The sequence below is a fragment of the Octopus bimaculoides genome, chromosome 11 (genome assembly GCF_046866305.1).
Source record: "Octopus bimaculoides isolate indiv1 chromosome 11, ASM4686630v1, whole genome shotgun sequence".
NCBI lineage: Eukaryota > Metazoa > Mollusca > Cephalopoda > Octopoda > Octopodidae > Octopus > Octopus bimaculoides.
Genome location: NC_142938.1, coordinates 68,341,720 through 68,365,674, shown reverse-complemented (window position 1 = coordinate 68,365,674; position 23,955 = coordinate 68,341,720). Strand labels below are relative to the sequence as shown.

Here is a 23,955-nt window from a genome sequence, read left to right as displayed (position 1 = left end):
TACAGCAGGGTTCGTCACCATCCCCTGCCGGAGCCTCGTGGAGCTTTAGGTGTTTTCGCTCAATAAACACTCACAACGCCCGGTCTGGGAATTGAAACCGCGAGTCCGGTGCCCTAACCACTGAGCCATTGCGCCTCCACAACTATACCACTGCAACAACCACAAATACAAATATTAATGATTCCAAATGCCACAAATGTTTATATTAATTTCAAATTTTGGCTCAGGGCCAGCAATTTCGGAAGAGGGAGTAAGTCGATTACATCGACCCAGTTCTCAACTGGTACTTATTTTATCGATTCCGAAAGGGAGAAAAGCAAAGTCAACCTCGGTGGAAGTTGAACTCAGAACGGAAAAAGGAAACAATATGCTGCTAAGCATTTTGCTCGGCATACCGACGATTCTTTTCTACTCTGGGTACAAGGCCTGAAATTTTGGGGGAGAAGGGGCCAATCGACTAGATCGACCCCAGTACGCAACTGGTACTTACTTTTATTCATGTATTTTATCATTTTATTCTTTTACTTGTTTCAGTCATTTGACTGCAACCATGCTGGAGTATCGCCTGAAAGGGTTTTAGTCGAAGAAATCGACCCCAGGACCTATTCTTTGTAAGTCTAGTACTTATTTTATCGGTCTCTTTTGCCGAACAGCTAAGTTACGGGGACATAAACACATCAACATCGATTGTCAAGCGATGACGGACACGGAGACACACACACACACACATATATATGACGGGCTTCCTTCAGTTTCCATCTACCAAATCCATTCATAAGGCTTTGGTTGGCTCGAGGCTGTAGTAGAAGACACTTGCCCAAGGTGTTACGCAGTGGGACTGAACCCGGAACCATGTGGTTGGGAAGCAAGCTTCTTATCACACAGCCAAATTCCAATACAATCGCAATCTACACCATCTGAAAGGTATTTGTAGAAATTTTGTAGCAATAATCAGCATTCGAAACTCTGTCAGTTCAGTAACATGAAAGGGCCACAGCATATCAAATTTCCATATTTGGCGACAACTATCCTTATCTGGTGATGGGGCCCATATTTCAACCAATCGTTGTTCTAGCGCAATTGTGTAGTGGAAGGATTAAAGGAAAATCTCTTGCAGTTTCATGCCAAATCATGGTTTTAAAATTAAGTCAGAGGATTCGTATAGGTCTTGGTTAGCCAGTTGCTATGCTGTTCCGACCTCATGTAGAAAGATGGTCTCTCACCAAGCATACATTCTCAAACACTAGCTACTGGTATTCAGCAAAACAGCTTATGTAACATCAATCTGTAAATAAACGTGTTTAAATCTAAATATTATGATTGGTTTAATCTGGGAGCAGCACGTAGCCAGACCAAATGATCCAGCTCTCGGCCAACAGCTACTAAAATTTCATTACAAAATATCCATTCTTCTGAAAGCTATGAGGAAACAAGATCAGCGAAGAGGCATACTTGTGTAGGTACGCCCATTATTGGAACCCACAGGAAATAAATTAACATTATATCTATTTATTTATTTCAATTTAAAATACAGTACTTTTAGTGTTCCTTCGGTATTGGTCTACAATGTGTAGACCAAGGAGACGTTGTCATGCACCTTCATTTTCAGCCTAGCCTCTTTATCTATGTAATGAGAGAGGGTTGTGTCGGTGAATGACGTCATGTACCAATATCAAAGGATTGCCGTTCTTTCTTTACATAGTTGAATAGAAATCATTCTTTTTGTAAGATACAGAAATAAATTTATTTCTCAAACGCCTGATAATGCTATAAATAGCGTGATCAGGAAAAATTATCCATATTTTGCAGAAAAATACGTTACCGGCCAGCCATGAAACTCGAACTCACATCTCTGTGATTACGCGTCAAGTGTTTTACCAGTAATCTATCCCATCTGAAAGGTATTTGTAGAAAATTTCATAGAAATATCCATTTTTCAGAAAGTTATGACGAAACAAAATCGGGAGGAGAGGAACAGACGTGTGGGTATGCCTAAAGAAAATATTGTATTTTAAATTAAAAGAAATATTTGTAATGTTGATATAGTTCCACAGGGTACCATTTAATTTCTATTTATTTTATATCGCATTTTATGAACAATAACATCTTTGGTTACACGTTTCCAACGGGCCAGTCACTCAGTTGGTTAGTTACATTTACAATGGCGATTGTAACAAGGGATAGTCTGTGGTGCAACTCGGACGGACCAACTGCAACAAAGATGATATTGTTTGAAGGTTACTACACAGGTCTACCGATTTTCTCACCATTGTTTGTAAACAAGAATATCCTCTTTCGCCGATATAACGTAAAACATCAGCACCAATCACAACAATCATAAATGTGATGACGATGATGATAATTATGGTGGTGGTGGTGGTAGAAAAGTGTCGAAATTTCTTCCCAAACACGGTTATAGTTAGAAGAATGGCAAGATAAATATACTTAGAAATAATTGAAAAAAAAAAAAGAACAAAAAAAATTACTCGCGGAAATCGAATTGGAATGGTGATAGACAGAAATTTAAAGTATTGTTGGGCACCTGGAAGGGAAAACTTAACATCAGGTTGATGAGTCCTATAGAAAGGTCTTTTAATACACTGAATGAAGAAATACCCAAGACAGCAATGAAAATAGGTTTTAGAAGTTAGGCATAGACAGGGTCGTCTTAACAGCATCATGGGCACTTTAATGTTTCGTCATCGTAGTGGCATTCTGTCAGTTACGACGACGAGGGTTCCAGTTGATCCAATCAACAGAACAGCCTGCTCGTTAAATTAACGTGCAAGTGGCTGAGCACTTCACAGACACGTGTACCCTTAACGTAGTTCTCAGGGGATTCAGCGTGATACAGGGTGTGACAAGGCTGGCCCTTTGAAATACAAATACAACTGAAACAGGAAGAAAGAGTGAGAGAAAGTTGTGGTGAAAGAACACATCAGGGTTCGCCACCACTCCCTGCCGGAGCCTCGTGGAGCTTTAGGTGTTTTCGCTCAATAAACACTCACAACCTGGTCTGGGAATCGAAACCGCGATCCCACGACCGCGAGTCCGCTGCCCTAACCACTGGGTCATTGCGCTTCCACCCTTTAATGTTTATTTATACAGTAAGCCACAGCACATTTAGATCAGAAATGGGTCTCTGGACCCGTGAGCAGCCCCGAGCAGCTTGAGAAGACTGGGTATACAGAATGATCTATGCACGGGGATCACAAAAATGTCCCTAGAGATAAAGTTTATTCTAAACGTTCATGCTTGTTTCCAAACTCTTAGCTCTTGTTTTGTACGTTATGAGTCACATAAAACTTCCCTTTCATAAGTTCAAAGTTACTCTAGCAGAAAGACTGGGAATGTGTGTCATATATGATGCACAGGCACCAAAGAAATATGTCCTGTGTATTGTATGTGATACACAGGATAAGCAAATGGTTGATTTAGCTTTAAATATGCACATTTGTCTTACAAAATGTTGTGATATATATGCTCATATCCAAGACCAGGGATACTCGTGTCATTTATTAATCTTTATATTTCATAACATTAAGGCGGCGAGTTAGCAGAATCGTTAGCCGGGCAAAATGCTTAGCGACATTTCGTGTCTTTATATTCTGCGTTCAAATTCCGCTGAGGCCAACCTTGCCTTTCATCCTTTTGGAGTCGATAAAATAAGTACCAGTTGAACACCGGGGATGATGTAATCGACTTACCGCCTCCCCCGAAATTGCGGGCCTTGTGCCAAAATTCGAAACAAATATACATAGCTTCACTATGACTACCAAGCAATCACCTCTACTCAAGAGTGAGCTGGTAAAAAATTTTTATGACCGGTTCGATGAATTGCTAAAATAAATAATCGGTTTTGTATTAAACAATTCAAATTCGTCAATAAAATATCTAAAACAAATCATTCAAAATTGTTAGCGATAGTGGATATTAGAGTACCAAACTGATTACAAGTTTCATATCTATATATATAACCTTGTTTATCACCGATCCAGGATTACAAGTTTCATATCTATATATATATAACCTCGTTTATCAGTGATCCAAGAAAACATTTACGCCCAATTCTGAACCTTGATACGCTTACCATGGGGTCGATTTGTGATGGTATGGGTCAGCAGCAGTCAGTCGAAGATCCTGCTTGTACTGTAAAAGCGTACCGCAGTGACCACCCACAATACTCGTTCAGCTACTAAGAATGCACTGACTATCTCTTGTGTTTACATAACCCGGTTGCGAAGCTGCGTATTATACGAATTCATATACTCGCACCCATCAACATGGGACCAGTGAATAGAAAAAAATATGAAGGCGCCTGATCCTAATAAAAGACGCAAACGAGTGCATTCTCAACAGGAAAAGGTAAAGATGATGAAGAAAACACGTGATGGTGGTAGTTTTGCTGCTGTGGACCGAGTATTTAATGTCAATGAATCTCTATTCATTTATCACCTTTTTGTATTTTTATTTTTAATCAACCCCTCCCCCCCCCCCCCGTGATAAACGAAGATACATGTACTTCTGTTTCTGTTTTTACAATATTTTTGTTATATTTAAAATATCGACATTTCAAGAATCGATTATTTATGCCAGTTTTATAATGATTAATATATATGGAATTAGCAAATGGTTGGATATTAAATAGAATAGTCTTATATTATGGAAAAATAGAGATTATAGAGTCAAGACTATTGAAAAGGTTGCAAGACGCAACGAAAATTTTAGGAAAATAAACATAAGAAATAAGTGGAAATTTTGCCGGTGTGTGTGTTAAATTTTAAGGCACAAGAAAATGACTCTCCCCAGACACAACAGATATTATATATATATTTTTTTTAATTCCCCACAAATGGTTTCAATACAGTTTTGACAGAAGGATTTGGAAGAGTTGGGTGAGGGTCCTCTGGTGATTTTCTTTCATGTAAATAAATGTTTAAGTTAATTTTAAAAATTTGCCTGCAAAACCTTATAAAATGACAATTTTCTAAAAGATGTACATGTTTATATATAATATATACGAAAATAAAATATATCCTATCTAATCTAAGAAAAAAAATTTTAGGAACAGCAAATAAAAGATAGAAACCAGCTGTTCTCATCTATGGTTCATATGACCCTTGGGGGTCCACATGAGATTTGTCGTTAAAATTTATGTGTAATAAAATTGGTTATATTTCTACTGTGGAGGCGCAATGGCCAGTGGTTAGGGCAGCGCAATCGCGGTCATAGGATCGCGGTTTCGATTCCCAGACCGGGCGTTGTGAGTGTTTATTGAGCGAAAACACCTAAAGCTCCACGACGCTCCGGCAGGGGATGGTGGCGAACCCTGCTGTACTCTTTCACCACAACTTTCTCTTCCTGTTTCTGTTGTGCCTGTAATTCAAATGGTCGGCCTTGTCACACTGTGTGTCACGCTGAATATCCCCGAGAACTACGTTATGGTACACGTGTCTGTGGAGTGCTCAGCCACTTGCACGTTAATTTCACGAGCAGGCTGTTCCGTTGATCGGATCAACTGGAACCCTCGACGTCGTAAGCGACGGAGTGCCAACAACTTCTACAATACACAAAATATTTTAACAAATTTTTTATACAATGATATTTAATTATGAAAATACAAAAGGATTTTTTTAAACATCAAATGGCTAGGAGGGTTCATCTGAGTGAAATAGAAATCAAAGGTGTCCTAAGGTGCAAAATGGTTGAGGACCACTGGCATAAATGAATATATAGTTTACATGTATCAACAAGAAAGATTAAATGTTCCACCACCACCGTGCTTCTCAAATGTGTCACTGTGCCATTTCCACTCAAATTCTTTCAAATAATTATCAAATAGTTCTCTTCATGCACCCTTCAACTACTTCAAGTTTTATATTGGTATGAATCTAAAAGAACTCTATACTTTGTGTGTGTGTGTGTGTGTATGATGGTAGGCAGGTTTGAAAATTTTTTACAGTGGCCCACGATAGAAAGTTCATATACATGTTACCTTCTAATCTTGTTTTCTTTTACTTGTTTCAGTCATTATAGATTCAAAGACACACGCACACATCAAAAAGGATCAAAGGTCCTTTCCGAGCCATAGGTTCATAAGGCTGATTTCCCGAGTTCTGGACGTACATAATTTCCCCCCTGAGCGGAATGTCGGTCCATCGCATGATTACTCATTTTTTAGTACAATACTCTAGCATCTAAGCCACACACACACACACACACACATTGGTCAGCCTGGGGCTATAGAAGATACTTGCTTAGGGTGTCATGCAGTGGATCTTGACTACACAGCCAGCAACTATATATATACAGCCACATTTAGAGACGGGAAGTATTGATTAATAATCCTTTCTACTGTAGACACAAGGCCTGAAATTTTGGGCGAGGGGGTTGGTCGATTGCATCAGCCCCAATGCTCAACTGGTACGTAAGTACCAGTAACCAAAATCGACCTCAGCAGAATTTGAAATCAGAACGTTAAGAGCCGGAAGAAATGCCGCTGGGCATTTTGTCTGGCGCGCTAATGATTCTGCTAGCTCGCTGCCCTAAAGTAACCAATAGTAATGGTTTCAAATTCTGGCACAAGCTGGCCCGTCGCCAGACTTTGAGGTCTTCAGAATGTTCTGGGTGGGCACTAATTTTTAATAATTCTAACGTGTATCACTGTAAATCTGAGAGTGTACCATTGAATAGTGAGGAGGCAGTGTCGGGTATAGGCGATGGGCATGGACACAAGGCCAGCAAATTTTAGGGATGTAGTAAGTCAATATCGTTGACTCGGGTGCTAAACTGGTGCTTAATGTTTCTGCCCGCTTGCTGCCTTTAAGTATTTAATAATAACGGAAATATTTAAAGAACGAAAATATTCAATTATGAAAACATTATGTAATTTGGTCCGCTAATCTCCAATACTACCGAAATGTTAATTAAATTCGCTCTTGAGCATGCATTCAGTCACATTTAATCTGACTTCACACTACTTTACTATATCGTTCACAAAGCCACCCAACGCACCAATCAGGTTAATGAACTACACTGGCTGCGTAGTACACTACTGATTCGTCTGTAATATGTTTATTATGAGAAAAGAATAAAATTTGCATGCGTTATTACAAGAAATAAGCAAGTAAGTTTTTACTGACAGAAACTTGAAGGTTAGCTAATAATAAACGTTTTATCAGTAGATATTGAATGTATAAAAAAAAAAAACAAACAAAACAGAAATTGAGACATGGGTACACACCACAGTCACGCGTTTTTCGTTACTGTATTTTATCCTTTGTTTCAACCATTCGACTGCGATCATGCTGGGGCACAGGCTTAGTCGAAGGAATCGACCACAGTAATTTTTTTTTTTTTTTTGAAGCCTGGGACTTATTCTGTTTAGCCCGAACTGCTAAGTCACGGGTACATAAACAAACCAGCACTGGTTGTAAAGCCTTGGCGGTGGGCAAACACACACACGCACGCACACACACACACACACACACACACACAGAGGATGAGCTTCTTTCAGTTTCCGTCTACCAAATCCTCTCACAAGGCTTTGGTCGGCCTGTGGCTATTGTAGACGACAGCAGGACTGAACCTGGAATCATGTGGTTGGGAAGCAAACTTCTTACCACACAGCCACGCTTATTACGTCCACCATTGGTTCAAAACATCATATATACAGTATTGATGAAACCGCAGATCAGATCTGGTGCCCACGCAAAGCGAAAAAGATGGAAATGGTGCGAAAGTGCAAAATGAAGACCCACATAGCATGTCCCGGTTCTTAGAAAATTCTCGTATGGAAAAACCGCTTTATAAGCTGGCTTTACTCACCATAAATCATACGGGAAGAGATTAGTAGATTATAAGATTATGACACTACCATCCCCCCACCCCACCCCGACTTTACTCTTTTATTTGTTTCAGTCATGTGACTGTGGCCATACTGGAGCACCGCCTTTACTCGAGCAAATCGACCCTAGGACTTATTCTTTGTAAGCCTAGTACTTATTCTATCGGTCTTTTTTGCCGAACCGCTAAGTTACGGGGACGTAAACACACCAGCATCGGTTGTCAAGCGATGTTGGGGGGACAAACAAAGACACACAAACATACACACACACACACATATATGTATGACGGGCTTCTTTCAGTTTCCGTCTTCCAAATCCACTCACAAGGCTTTGGTCGGCCCGAGGCTATAGTAGAAGAAAGACACTTGCCCAAGGTGCCACGCAGTAGGACTGAACCCGGAACCATGTGGCTGGTAAGCAAGCTACTTACCACACAGCCACTCTGAAAAATACATATTTTTCAATGAAACTTTCCAAATACAGGCGCAGGCGTGGTTGTGTGGTGAAGAAGTTTGCCTCCCACAAATCTTCTACGAGAATGTGAATATCACAGCAATTTAGAGCTTTCAAATGTCAGCTTCAACTAGTTTCGAGATAATAGAAAATGATTTAATATTCAGAATTCTTCTTTTCTATCTATCTATCTATCTATCTATCTATCTATCTATCTGCCAGTCTGTCAATTTGTATATCTATCTACCTATATGTATGTCTGTCTAACTATTTATCTGTACATTTACCTATCTATCGTTTGTTTGTCTATCTATCTATCTATCTATCTATCTATCTATCTATCTATCTATCTATCTATCTATCTATCTATCTGTGTGTGAGTGTGCATGCATGTGTGTGTGTCTGTGTTTATACCCACGACCACTTGACAACCAGTGTTGATTTATTTACAATGCCATAGCCTAGCAGTTCGCCAATCAAGATTGATAAGATACGTACTATACTTAAAAATAAGTACTGGGGTCGGTTTCTTCAACTAAACCCTTCAAGGCGATGCTCCAGCATGGCCACAGCCCAGTGACTGAAACAAATAAAAGAAAATATTTCTCTGAATGTATACGAAGGCCATAATCCAAATCAGTCACGTTTCACCAAATTCGATCGTTCCTTTAATAATATGGAGGGGACAAAAAAAAATGAAAGAAAGTATTAAGCGGTTACGCCCACCCCTATTAAGGCCACGCTTCACACCATCACTTTGTCACATTAGTACCCTTGTACATTATTCTACAAGTACCCGGGAATTTTCAGAATTCTAGTGCAACGTATCATATATCACATAACGCACACCATTGAAATGAATGACTATGATTTACGATGAATTGAAATGCGGGCAACAAAATACAGATTAACATTTTATATTACAGACTGTATACATAAATACACACGTACGTATGTCTGTACACACACACACACACACACACACACACACACACACACATCTATATATATGCTTATAATTCATGTAAGTCCTTCTGATTCACGCTGTGTTGTATATAACATTGTTTAATTAATGACCTGCCCTCAGAAGAATAAGTATGTGAATTGTTGTTGTTGGCACTCCGTCGCTTACGACGTCGAGGGTTCCAGTTGACCCGATCAACGGAACAGCCTGCTCGTGAAATTAACGTGCAAGTGGCTGAGCACTCCACAGACACGTGTACCCTTAACGTAGTTCTCGGGAAGATTTAGCGTGACACAGTGTGACAAGGCTGGCCCCTTTGAAATACAGGTACAACAGAAAGAGGAAGAAAGAGTGAGAGAAAGTTGTGGTGGAAGAGTAGAGCAGGGTTCGCCACCACTCCCCGCCGGAGCCTCGTGGAACTTTGGGTGTTTTCGCTCAATAAACACTCACAACGCCCGGTCTGGGAATCGAAACCGCGATCCTATGTCCGCGAGTTCGCTGCCCTAACCACTGGGCCATTGCGCCTCCACATGTATGTGAATTAAGCTACCCACAATTGCTTTATATTTCTGCAAAATATTTTTTGGTCTTGAATAGGAAAGGAAATCGAGTACATCTTTTTTGAAGAGCGATCAACAAATTACAGAAAGGTCCGTAAGGAGACTTTCTTTCACACGCCAGTTTTTTTTTTCCGCACATCGTTAGTGTACAAGAAATGCTATTATAGTCTTATATTTGTTTACAACTAAACTTTCTAACACATACACAAATGCACGTGTGCGTGCGCGCGCACACACACATGTATGTATGCACGTATGTATGTATGTATGTATGTATGTATGTATGTATGTATGCATGAATGTATGTCTATATGTGCGTGTGTATATATATATGTATATACATATATATATATAGCTAATTAAAAAAAAACGGGGAAGAAAGACAAGAAAAATCAACAACGCGAGGACGTGTTACATGTAAAGTATTAATAAGACGCCCAGAGAAGGAAAGACAGAGTGGTTATTTTATATTTGGAGTAAAGCTCTTCTTCGGAAATAGGAGACATGGGAAAGTTCAAAACAAAAGGAAGGAGGGGAAAATCGCCAATAGTCTACGCTTTTATTATATATTCTTACATATATAAATACATACATGCATGCATACATACATACATACATACATACATACATACATACATATGTATGTATATAAGTATGTATATCATTATTGAGTTTTTATTTCAAGATTTCTTGCCAATAGAGAAAGAGTCGGATCAACAGGGTATTTTTGTTTGTATGTATGTATGTATGTAACGCACACAAACATCTGTAATGCATCATAAAGCAGGGATCAGCTAAAATGGCCCGTATACTAAGTACAAAGCGATGTAATTTAAAATATGTGAACTAACTGAACCAAATCACAATTCAAGACAAACACGCATTCTTTTAATAAAAAAAAAAGTTTCTAGAAACCCTGTCTTTGTGTGTGTGTATGTGTGTGTGTGTATGTGTGTGTGTGTGTGTGTGTGTGTGATTCTACAACCATAACTCACAAGCGAGTAAATATTGGTAACATATACCATTCATTTTTTAGATACAGTCCAAAGCAGATATAAACACCCCTTCCAGCTTTCCAGTCTTAATGCAGCGGAACATCGAGAACATGGAGGTATGAACCAGCACTCGCCTAGTAGTCTGTATCAGCTACTTAAAGACACTATGTGTCTCTCATCCGGGAATTGAACTCATGACTGACTCTACGATCGTCAGCTTAACAGCCTAAACACGAAGCCACTTTTATACAGGAACGATCTTCGTCAGTTTTCGAAATGCTTTGTTACCATTCTCAAACTTATGTAAACTGGGAAAAAAAGCATTGAGTGACCTTCATTGAAAACAGTTAGAGCAAAAATCGGTGTGAAAAGAACTCAGACTATTAATTTTTTTTATATCTTAGTCTTTCTCATTCGCAAAATGAGCCCCCCTTATTTTTGCTCAGATTGCAACAGACAGCGTGACATTAGCAGCTTGTTACCATGACAACCACACGCTGTGTTGTGGTTTACTGTTGTCTGTGCCGCTGTTGTCTATGTTGATCTTTTACACGTAATTCTTCACATCACGAGATACTTTTTTCTTTTCACCCGCGTTTTTTGTTTCAATTTTTCTGTCTATTAGTATATGACATTTTTTGTGCTTCTGTGTGTTAGTATTTTTCTGTGCTTTTTTTTTTTTTTGCTAATATTTTTACATATTTTTCTATTTCATATATTTTGGGATTCATTGATTCAGCTGGATTTATGATTTCACTCTTTCCTCTCTCTCTTTTTACTCTTTTACTTGTTTCAGTCATTTAGATAGATAGATAGATAGATAGATAGATAGATAGATAGATAGATAGATAGATTATTGATAGATAGATATATTATTGATAGATAGATAGATTATTGATAGATAGATAGATAGATAGATAGATTATTGATATGTAATTGTAAAATCCAAGGACCTAAATGTAGGTAGTTAGTAAGCTTCGAGCAGTCCCTGCTAGGTATAAGAAATAACTTTCAGAAACAATAGTAATTTATTGATGTCGAATGTTGTAGGATTTTCTCTTATCGAAGTTCGATAAGCTGAATAAAGGTTTCGTTTTTTTTTGTTTTTTGTTGTTGTTTTTTTTGTAGTTCACGGTTAACAACTAGAGTTGCTAAGAATGCGAATAAAAATCCAAATTGAGGGAGTGGAGCAGGAAAAACTGTACCTCCGGCAAGTTAACTTGGAATTCCTTAACGACATTGTCATCGTCATATAATTATGGTATCTTCGGCCTGATGACTAGCTAACTGAGCACCCCTCGTTGTGTAATTATTACTTCCGAGGATCTGCTAGCTAGGAAACGTATGTAGTCTGTATTACCTGTTCCACTCTCTCAACTTGATATGTATGTATGTATGTATGTATGTATGTATGTATGTATGTATGTATGTATGTATGTATGTTATCAATCAGTTTCATTTCTGTATTTCTTGTCAAAAGAGAAAGAGCCGGACATAGATTCAAGGCTCCTTCATTGGAACTTTTATCAACATCATCTAGGTATTTGTGCATATGTGTGTGTGCGTGTGCAGTATTTGGTGTTAGTGTATGCGCAGATTTGTATGTTTGTTTTATGGATGCGTTTTTATGTATATATTTTCATGCCGAGATGCATGCATATGTATTTATGTGCTAAATTTTTGGAAAGTTTTACATATCTTTACAGTTCCATTGATGGCTTGAATCTGTAGTCTTCTAATCAGCCTTTTTCATTCAGGTTTTGAGAACCCTAATTTTTCCAGGTAGTTCTTTACGTATCCCATTGCCCCAACAATCACGGGTATGAATCTGAACTTGTAGTCTGGGTGGAGTATCTGCAAATTTCTCAGTAGCTCGGCGTAGTTGTTCTCTTTTTCTCTAATCTTTAGTATGATGTTGACATCCGCAGGACATATGTATGTATGTATGTCTGTATGTATGCATGTATGCAAACGTATGTGTGTGTGCATCTTTGTTTGTCTACCCACACCGCTTGGCAACCGTTGTTAGTTTGTTTGTGTCCCCATAACATGGAGACACAGCGAAAGAGACCAATATGATAAATACGAGACTTAAACTACGTAGATGCTCACGTCCAAGAGTGTACAAACATTCCTTTACAAAAAAAAATTCTCAGATGGGGAATCTTTGGAATGTCTCACAAATTTTCATTGTGCTGTTTAATATATTGGATTTTGAAGGATGCGCGTGAGTTTGTTTCGCTCTTTCTTAGAAAATTCTTTCATTTCTCGGTTTTGGGGCAAATGTATGTGTGGACGTGTGAGAAACAACAATAGATGTGTAAGAAAGGACAATAGAACGGGGTGCGGAGAGAAGGGTAAGGATGGGGTACGGAGCAGGTTTTTTATGAATAGAATAGCACAAATCAGTTACATTGTTTTTGGTGACTTTAACGTAATTTGTACTAGTTTAGTTTCTTAGCAGTCCCTCTGGTGGCGGCAGTGGTTGTAGAAGTGACAGAGTTGTAGTTAGTGGTGGTGGCGGTGGTTGTGGTGGTGGTGGTTCAGGTGGGGGTGGGGGTGGGGGGTTGTGGTGGTGGTGGTGTTGGCGGCGGTGTGTGAATCTGAACGTATTCTCACGAAAGAGGAAACGAAAACATAAACAGTCTTCTAACATTTACAATCAACCTGCTAGAAATAGCGGCTAAATCTCGGTGAAATTACACTCTGCCGTCTTTTCAAAAGCTTCCTCGCTGTTTAACGTGGTTCTTGACTGCGCTTGCACTTGGTGAAAAGGCAGGATGTTCACCGATGGAATGCCCTTGATCATAGGTCATTACGGTCAGAGTATATTACACATGGCTACACAAGAGCATAAACAAAGGAGAAAAGAAAAGCATTCGCGAGATATACAGACACAAAACGCATTCGTATACACGCACACACACACACACACGAACTCATGCACGCACGGACGCACACACACACACACACACACACGCTTGCACAAACATTCAATATAAATGTACTTTCACAAAAGTTCCGAATAATGTTTGTAAACAAAGTAGGACATATTTACTGATACATGCTTTTATACATACACACACACACACACAAGGATGTGTGTGCGCATATACGCGCGCCTGTATATATATATATATATATATATATATGTGTGTGTGTGTGTGTGTGTGTGTGTGTGTGTGTGTGTGTGTGTGAGCGTGCCAATGTTTCGGTATTAGTTTGTGACGCCAGTCATGATTGAGTATGTGTATGTTTGACTGCTCAGGTCTGTTGAGCAGACGAAACACAATGTCACACACTCACTCATGGTATCAGAGACTATTACCGAAAGATTGTCATATATATATATATATATATATATATATATATATATATATATATATATATATATATGTATATATAAATTAACAGAATGAGATAAAAATCCAAGGCTGTGAAAGATTTCAGAACATTTATAAAGGGAAGGTCTTACAGCTGTTTCCGGGATATTTTATATATCCCTTCATCGGAGATGGTGCGAGAAATTGGTTAAGCTATAGTTATTCTCGCGAAGATATGAAATAGAGAGTGAAGAGGAGGAATGAAAACAAACGTGAGATATGCAGGGATATTGATCTGCAGTTCTATTATTTAAGCATATATATATTAAATTCAAATTTCGATAAACGTAAACAAACAAACGAAGTTTGCTTTTAGAACCGTTGAGATGGCTTAGAAAGTTAAAGAAGTGATTTTTAAATTCTCAAACGCAGGATAATGCTAATAATATAGCCTGAACAGGATGAGCTACCCCTATTTTGCAGAAAAAAGTGTTGGCGGCCGGCTAAATTATTATGTCTAAATCTCTGAGCGAGAAACATTCAGTAACACTATGGTTGGTATATATATATATATATATATATATATATATATATATATATATATATATATATATACCAGCAAACGCATCCGTCTTTTGGACGGTTTAAGTTGCTTTGGTGGTATTTTTTTTCACCAAATAATTGAACTACCTAGAAGGTTTATGAGTAGCACGGCAATCTATGTTTCCGATTAACCTAGGAACGGAAAATGAAATTGAAGTTTGGTTATTGTGGAAGTCGTTGCACTTTAATGATCATGGAACATATAAGTTTGCAAGCGATGCAAAGTAGTGCTACGGATAACGACTACAAAATATAGTTGTTTTACATGAAAGCGAAATTTCTTGTCAGAAACGGCCACATAAACGGTATAAGGAAGTTGAAGGAAGACGTTGAAACTTACCCTCTGCGAGTTTATTTTTTTCAACAGCAAAGGGAGCTATTTTTTCCGGAGAGTTAAACTAACGAAAGCTCCTTTATTCTGTCTTCCCACATAGCTTGCACATAAACTAACAGCGAATGCTGCATAAAGTTAAATTGGTATGGAGCTTTCTGAAAGATACGTATAGCTTTCGCTAGTGAAAGCAAAACTCTTATTTAAAGGTTGCTTCTTTGGGATGAATCATATGTAATTGCTTTAAAAAGGCTAGAACGTCAATGCTAAAACGTATTTGAAACAACGGACAACAGTCGAAATACCATAATGGATGGGTAAATAGGCATCCTAAAAGTGAAGCAACAGATTGGTAGGTAAACAAAGGTATCAACAAATACGAGAGAGGGAAGGGAACATCACCTTTCAAGTAACTCAGAATAGGTAAAGGTAAGGTTGCCAAATTTAATGCAGTTTAAATATGGAGATTAAGATTGTTTGGTATTGGATATTCATCGTGTACAATGTTCCTCGTCAATTTAACCAGCGTGGCAGGTGGACAGTCGAAATAAATAAATAGACAAAATCTTTTCACTTTTATAAAATGATTAAAGAAGTATGGAAGACCTTACATACAAAAAAATTACGTCCATTTAGGTCCATTTACGCGGGAGCTCTGAGCAAAATGTTTAGACATGGCGATCCTTGGAACATAAGTAATGTGTGTGTAAGGTTTGGTGGAAATCGGTTGAGAATTGTGGAAATGTATGCGTTCAGTGTTCCTTGTCAATATAACCACCGTCGCTGGTAGACAGTGGAAATAAACAAATAGACAAAATCCTTTCACTTTTATAAAAAGATTTTAAAAAGTATGGAAAACCCTACATACAAAAATCTATGTCCATTTAGGCGGGAGCTCTGGTCGAAATGTTATAGTGTATGACCATCTTCGGGACATAAGTAATGTGTGCGTAAAGTTTGGTGAAAATAGGCTGAGAATTGTGGAAATGTATGCGTTAGTCATTATACACACACATACTGCGAATTATAAATATATATATATACGTATATCAATTCGTTTTGCAAGATTCCTGATGTGAAATCGTGTGTTGAAACAGATATTGTTGTTTTTCGGGATGGTCATTTTAGTTATTTATTTATTTTTTTGCCAAATAAACATACGCACTATATATTTTTTTCTTCACTTCTTTATTATTGTTCTTATTTTATTATTTTAACTTATGTCCATTGTCCGGACAATGGACGTAAGTTAAAATAATAAAATAAGAACAGTAATAAACGAGTGAAGAAAAAACATATATAGTACGTAGCAAGAAAAAAAAATAAAAGGACCACCCCGAAATACAACAATATATATATATGTCTGTCATACCGGCCATGACGAAGGGAAATAGCCCTGAAACTCGAGTCGCCTTTATATATTTATATTTATCTATATATATAAAAATGAGAATGTGTGTCTGTCTGTCTGTCTGTGTGAATCCCTAAAACTCGAGAACTACGCAACCAATTTCATTCAAATTTTACACATGCCTTACTTAGGGTTCCAGTTGTGTTTTAGTCAAATAAAATTATTAACTTCTTGCAGAGTTCGAGCACACGGCAACATAATATCTCCTCCACTATTTAAGTATTACGTGTCAAAAGTGAAACAAAAACACTCGTGTCAAATACTTTCACTTTAAAAATGAAACTATTCCACTAACTGAAACAATCACATTTCGATACTGTAGTGACAGATACTTTCACAGAGAGAGAAAGAGAGAAAGAGAGAGACAGAAAGAGAGAGACAGAAAGAGAGAGACAGAAAGAGAGAGAGAGAGATGTATATGTATACATATACATGTATATGTACACCATTTCGATACTGTAATGACAGATACTTTCAGAGAGAGAGAGAGAGAGAGAGAGAAAGAGAGATGTATATGTATACATATAGATGTACACGTATATGTATATATATATATATAGATCTATACATACATGTATATGTATACATATGTGTAGATGTATATATATATATATATATATATATAGATGTACATGTAATATGTACACATATATACACCTATCACACACACATACACATGCACACAAACACACACATTAGTCATTTGTTTTCTTATCCAAAACTACGTCAAAAGTACTGAATGGATCTTTATGAAATTTGGAAATTATATCCTTTGCATAACGGCCATAACTCCCATGAAAATTCATATATTTTTGATGTTGATGAAATTTTAACCCGAACAACAGATGAGCATTATTTAGAAAATGATGTCACACGTTATCGAGGCTACCATTCTTTCTGGATGTGCAAAAGGGGATGACGTCTTTATTCCAAGAATTCCTCTTACTCCATCAGGAGCAGACATTCCTTTTACATTCAGAAGACTACAATTCCCCCTTCGTGTGACTTTTGCCATGTCCATAAACAAATATCAGGGTCAAACACTGTCTGTAGCTGGTCTTCTCTTGGAAGAGCCCTGCTTCTCACATGGACAACTGTATGTTGGCTGCTCAAGAGTGGGCAGCAACAAAAAACCTATTTGTATATGCTCCACAAGGGAAAACAAGGAACATAGTTTACAATGAGGTGTTATAATCACAACAGCAAGAAAGTATGTACATGATCACCTTCTTTTACGAAACTTTATTGACTTTCATATATTTATATTGATATACATATATATACGTGTGTTTGGGTGCGCGTGTGTATATACATCTCTATATATAAAGATGATGCGTAGTCTAGACGGCGTTTTTAGATTTCATTATTCTCTTTAACCCGGGCAACGCCGGGTATTTCTGCTAGTATATTTATATATTTGATCCTTTATATTGAACACTCAATATTTCATCTACATTCAATACTTTCTTTCATGGTGCCATCCATTTTTATTTTATTTTATTTTATTTTATTTTATATATTGTATATTATATTATATATTGTATATTCCATATTCTATACCCCACATTGGTTCTGCAGGAATATAAATAAAACATAAAAAACAGACAGTGTTGGAACTCTTTTAAGCAAAATAATATATTCCACTATACACAATCATACAAAAAAACCCCACCTTTTTTGTATTTATTTTTACTCGCATATATATATATATATATATATATATATATATATATATATATATATAGAGAGAGAGAGAGAGAGAGAGAGAGAGAGAGAGAGAGAGAGACAAACAGACAGACAGAGACAGAGACAGAGATAGACAGATAGATAGATAGATAGATAGATAGATAGATAGATAGATAGATAGATAGATCCATTTAAACATGCCATCACCACTGAAACTGCAGAGAAGGATACAAAGTTGTTTTGGATAAAAGAAGGCAGACCAATGGTTTGCTGTTACTGAGATGCAAGCTGGGACCTGATCAACCTCGAGTGGGTCAACTAGGTGGAGGGATCTGATGTTGAAAAGTCGAAAGACCCCCAGAAACATCACTGACGATGCATCCCAGAGCAGAGCATCCACCGAGATGTATCTTAAAGCTACACACACACACACAGATATGTATATCTTTTATCTTTTGCTTGTTTCAGTTATCAGACTGCGGCCTTGTTGGGGCAACGCCTTGAAGAATTTTAGTGGAACGAATCGACCCCGGTATTTATTAAATCCACAATCCGATCCTTGCCGGATCACGACGGACAAATGATAATTGATCCGAGACAGACGTGTGCAGCCTTTCAGCGGTGCTTCGCTCAACTGTTTGGGAGCAGCGGTGAACCAGGTCGCAGGATGGATTTCACGTCCTACCTCGACGGACTGTCGCGACTCTCGGTGACGGAGGCAAAGTGCTGCGAAAGGCCGATAACAGTCTTTGAAATACGGGAAGCAATGGCTAGTTGCACGAGGGGTAAACCGCTTGGTTTGGATGGTTTGCCCTACAAGTTATGATTTGCCCTACAAGATGATTTGCCCTACAAGCTTACATGCCAGACTTGATCGGCGACCGCTTAGCAAATGTTTCCTGCAACTGGTAACAAACTGGGAGATTCCCAGTTTTATGAGCCAAGGAACGGTGACGTTGTTGAGAAAAGACCCAAACAAGGGGTATTGTATTGACCACTTTAGGCCCATAACTCTTCTGAATGCAGCGTTAAAAATTTTGGCCAAGGTGTTAGCTACGAGGTTGGCGCTTGTCGTCGGGGATCTGGTAGGGGAGGCATAGACATGTGCCATCCCGAAAAGATCCATCCACAACCTCCACCTCATGTGATACACCATTGAGAAAGTGGCTAACGAACCTAGCACGAGTGGGGCCTTGATCAATTTAGATCAGTCTAAAGCTTTCGATAATGTCGACCATCTATACCTGGCGGCGGTCCTCAAGGCAGCGATTTCGGGGCTGTATTCAGGGGCTGGATCGCTGTAATGCACAGCGACATCTGTTCAGTGGTCAAAGTGAACGGTCACCTATCAGAGCCGTTCAACATCATGCGCTCGGTCCGGCAGGGTTGCCCCCTTTCGTCTCTCTTGTATGTACTGACTCTCGAGCCATTACTATACAAACTGGGGGCGTTGCGAGTTTGTGACCTAGCATGTGGGAGATGCGTATCAGCATATGCCGATGACACTATCGTAGTGGTGTCGGATCATAAACACATAGAAATGATCGGTACCGCTCTCAGAGACTACGAGGCGATTTCAGGAGCGGCAATTAACCCGAAAAAAATCAGTGGTCTTGAGGCTCGGCACCTAGAGAAGCAAGTCCATGCCGTCCAACTGCGTTGTTGGCGCTGGACGTCCGGCCCGGTTAAATTGCTCGGGGTCTGGTTTGGTATGGACTTCCAGATGGGCAAAATCTGGGACGAGGTGACCCAGAAATGGTCCGAGAGAAAGCTATCCCTGAAAGGTGGGCCAGAGGTGGTTAACGCGTATATCATCTACTAACGCGTCCGTCATCTACTATTGCTTGACTGTCGTGTCTTGTCCTGGCCAGCGTCTGATTACGATGAAGCGTATACTCTTCCGCTCCTTGTGGAAGGGACGCGTCCTGATGGTCAGGCGGTCTTTCTGCGGTCAGCACCCACTGCCTGGTGGCCTGGGCATGCCGTAGTTGATGATGCGCAGACATGCACTGAGGCTACATCTCCAGTTCTTCCTTGACGGTGAAGAGGTGTGGTCGTAGTTGATGATGCGCAGACATGCACTGAGGCTACATCTCCAGTGCTTCCTTGACGGTGAAGAGGTGTGGTCGCCGTTCGCAAGACACGTATTTCCGCAACTAGTTTCTGTAACGAAATTGCAGTTCTGAATAAAATAGAGACCGAGGGGGAGCATTTGGAAAGTGGAATGTTTTCATTTGGGGAGCATTTGGAAAGTGGAATGTCCGATTGGCTGTGGGCTGTGAGCCCTCAGCCAATCGGACACTGCGATAGATGAAACGTCCACCTTAGCTTTTTATAGAGGATTAGTGGAGGAAAAGTGCGACGACGTCCTTGGGGAGACCTCGGGAGTCGAAGAAGATCAACTAGCCACTCTTTTCCGGAGAACTTTCGGCCCGGGACAGATGGATAATTTCCAAAAATCTCTGACCTGGCAGTGCTACATGGGAGTTTTGCCTGATCGAGATAAACTTTACAGGCACGAAAGTGCTGTCTGCCGAGCAAGTCCGAGATGCGCACAGGACAACGAAACGGTCCTGCATGCACTCGGCCAGTGCCCGAGCATTGCTGACCTGCGGGTTTATGTCGAACACCTGCTGTCGCGTGTGGGACGGATCCGGCTGTCAACTGAATCCATCGTGAAGATCGCCCCACCTTCCTTTAACGGGAAGAAAAGGCTGTGTTTATATGCCTGGTGGCCATGGTGAAAGAGGTTGTAAGGTGGACGAGATTGAAGGGACTGAAGACAAACACTTTTCTCTTTGGCCAATCCCTGATGAACTTCTTCAAGTTTCACTTGAAAAGGAAAATGATGGTAGAGACGGAAATGTTGTCTTCTAACCAGTTTTCTGACAGGTGAATGAAAGTGGCGAGAGTGGTGCGAGTAAATGTTAATAAAAAATTGATATATAAATAAATTCATGAATGGATGTCGTTTTCACAGCGATAATGCTCTTTTCAGTACATGAGTCGTTCCAGTTAACACGATGTTTTGCACTCCCTGTAGGAGTGCCAACAACAACTGATCTGCCAAATCTCGTGTCAAACTTCTAGAACTTGTTTTAATGAGAGTCTGAACGGACCAGAAGCGAATATTTACGGAGTTCCCTGATGATGAAGAGTAACCCAAATATCATGATGTGTTTTAACACTGCTGATTATGATAGTTCTTCTGGTGAAGTTAAATTGAAGAATCTCACTGAGACTTTGGCGGGAATCAGGCGTGGGTGGGAGATTAGAGGAGGGCGCTTATGAGATTAACAGATTTGGGCAATAAATGCGAACATAAGGCAGGAAGGGAAAAAAGATTAGGAAAATCCTTGTCAGTGTGCGCGTGCGTGTGTACACACACCTATATATGTATGCATCAACTATCCCTATACACACAATTTTATATACACATATATGCATACACATATTTATATAATATATATGTATATATATATATGTATGTATGTATACACAAACACACACACACACACACATATTTATATATTAGGTACAGAGCCGGTCTATGGAGTTGACGTCCATACATTTCTTCAGACTTTTTCGGATTTATGATTTATATATATATATATATATATACATGTCTATATATCATATATATGTGTGTGCTTTATTTTTTACAAATTGAAGTCAGTTCGTGTATGTATTTATGCTTGTATGTTTAATGTATGTATGTATGTATGTATGTATGTATGTATATATGTATGCATGCATGCTTGTACGTATGTATGTATGCATGCACGTTTGTGTATGTATGTAAACTTAACTTACAGTGAAACAAAATGGTACTAAATATAACTAAATATACAAATCTGAGCTTTGTGTGTGTAGCAAGTTGGTTGTTATGAGTGCATGCTTTCATGTATGTAGACCTACTTTTGTATACGCGTGTGTGTATGTGTCTGTATATATATATATGTATATATACATACACACACAATATGGGTGGCTTATTCACAAGTTTACAACCAAGAGGCAAAAATATAGACATCACTAAAGTGACAAAAGGCACTATTCAACACCATTATTACTAACACACACACGGGCACACGCACACACACACACACACTCTCTCTCTCTCACACACACACACACACACACACACACACACGTGCACGTAAACACTCATACACACGCGCTCACATCTATTGCTCACTTACCGGTAAAATATTTGATTTCGTTCCGAATTTTGGTCCTTTCGTTAATTTCTTCATCTTCTTCGATTTCCTGGAAGATAGCCGCTCCAATACATAAATAAGCAACGACAGCTAGCACCAAGAAAGCCAAATATTTACATTCCATTGTGTAAGTCCAGGGCAAGGAAAAGTGTGAAATATATATAAAAAAAGAAGAAAACAACGAAAGCTGTACAGCAAATCAGAGTCCAAGAATTTTGGTAAGGAATGACGCTGCTGATATTTTCAGCAGGTCACTCACAAGCTTTATTCTACGATGCTGTCGAACCAAACTTTATTTTCTGAAGCTGTCTCGCCAAACTTCAGACTTCGTCGCTTTCTTTAGATTATCGTTTGACAGAAACAACAATCTCTCATATTCTGCAACATTAAAAGACTTATTTCGTTATATATACATGTAATACATATACATATATAAAATTCACTTCAGAAATCACCTCTCCTTAAAGTGTTCTTCATTTCAATTCCAAACAATTTAAGGGTTCACTGTAGAATCCATTATGATAATAATAATATTATTATTATTTTTGTTGTTGTGTCCTTTTGTGGAACAAAGTGTAATTTTCTTTACAATCGTTTGTAAGCTCCCTAAAGTTTTATTTCGTTTTTTTTCCTTCATAAATTATTTTATATTCATGTTCTTTTAAAGAGTTTCCTTTTTTCTTTATTACTTTAACGTAATCTCGACTATTTGATGATCTCTCTTTGTTTCTCCTTTGTTTTTTTGTTTTTTCTTTCTCTGTAAGTTTGTGATAAATATTCGTGAAAATCTTAAATATGATGGTAAATGATGATAATTATAATAATTGCAATAATTATAGTAAAGTTAAGTGAGACTGTATTTGACACTGCTATGAATTTATTGCAAAAATCTTCACGTTTAATCTACAAAGCACGTTACTCGTATCTGTCAACCACATATCGTTGTTGCGACAGAGTGGAATGAAGTTTTGCAGCTCTGACACACACACGCACACATACGGAGTGCGGTGTAACACCCACACTCTCTTTTACTCTTTCTTTCTCTATCCCTTACACACACACATACTCACATCAACTCACTTTCGCATACACACATAAACACTTCACACTAACTTTTTTTCACACATACGCTCTTTTCTCACTTTCTTTTCTCTCTCTCTCACTAACCACACAATAACTTTCTCTCTCTCTCTCTCTCTTTCTTTCTCTCTTATACTCACACATACAACTTCACATTGACTCTCTCTTTCTCTCGCTCTCTCCCTCATACACACACATCACACAAACTCTTTTACACACGCACTCACCCACCACACAAACTCTCTCCCTCCCCCTGTCTCTTAACGCACGCCTCATAGTAACACTCACACGCACACACATGCACATACACACTAACACCACAAAAAATACTCACGCTCTCTTTACCTCACACGCGCACACACGAAACTTATTGAAACTTACTCTTACACATACGCACATATACCCACACATACACACACGTACGCACATGCCCTCTGAAGCTCTTCTTTCACACGTACACATAGAGAACACAAACACACACA

The 23,955-nt window shown here is 38.7% G+C and overlaps 1 protein-coding gene across 1 annotated transcript in view; it reads right to left on the bottom strand.

Annotated features, from left to right (window-relative positions):
* The window catches only part of LOC106879699 (potassium channel, subfamily K, member 16), a 134,198-nt gene extending 110,843 nt beyond the window's left edge, over positions 1-23,355 (bottom strand). Inside the window, exon 1 of the mRNA XM_052971910.2 lies at positions 22,376-23,355. Coding sequence (XP_052827870.1) covers positions 22,376-22,517 — 142 coding nt within the window. The 5' untranslated portion in view covers positions 22,518-23,355. The remainder of the gene's footprint in view (positions 1-22,375) is intronic.
* Positions 23,356-23,955: the final 600 nt, after the last annotated feature.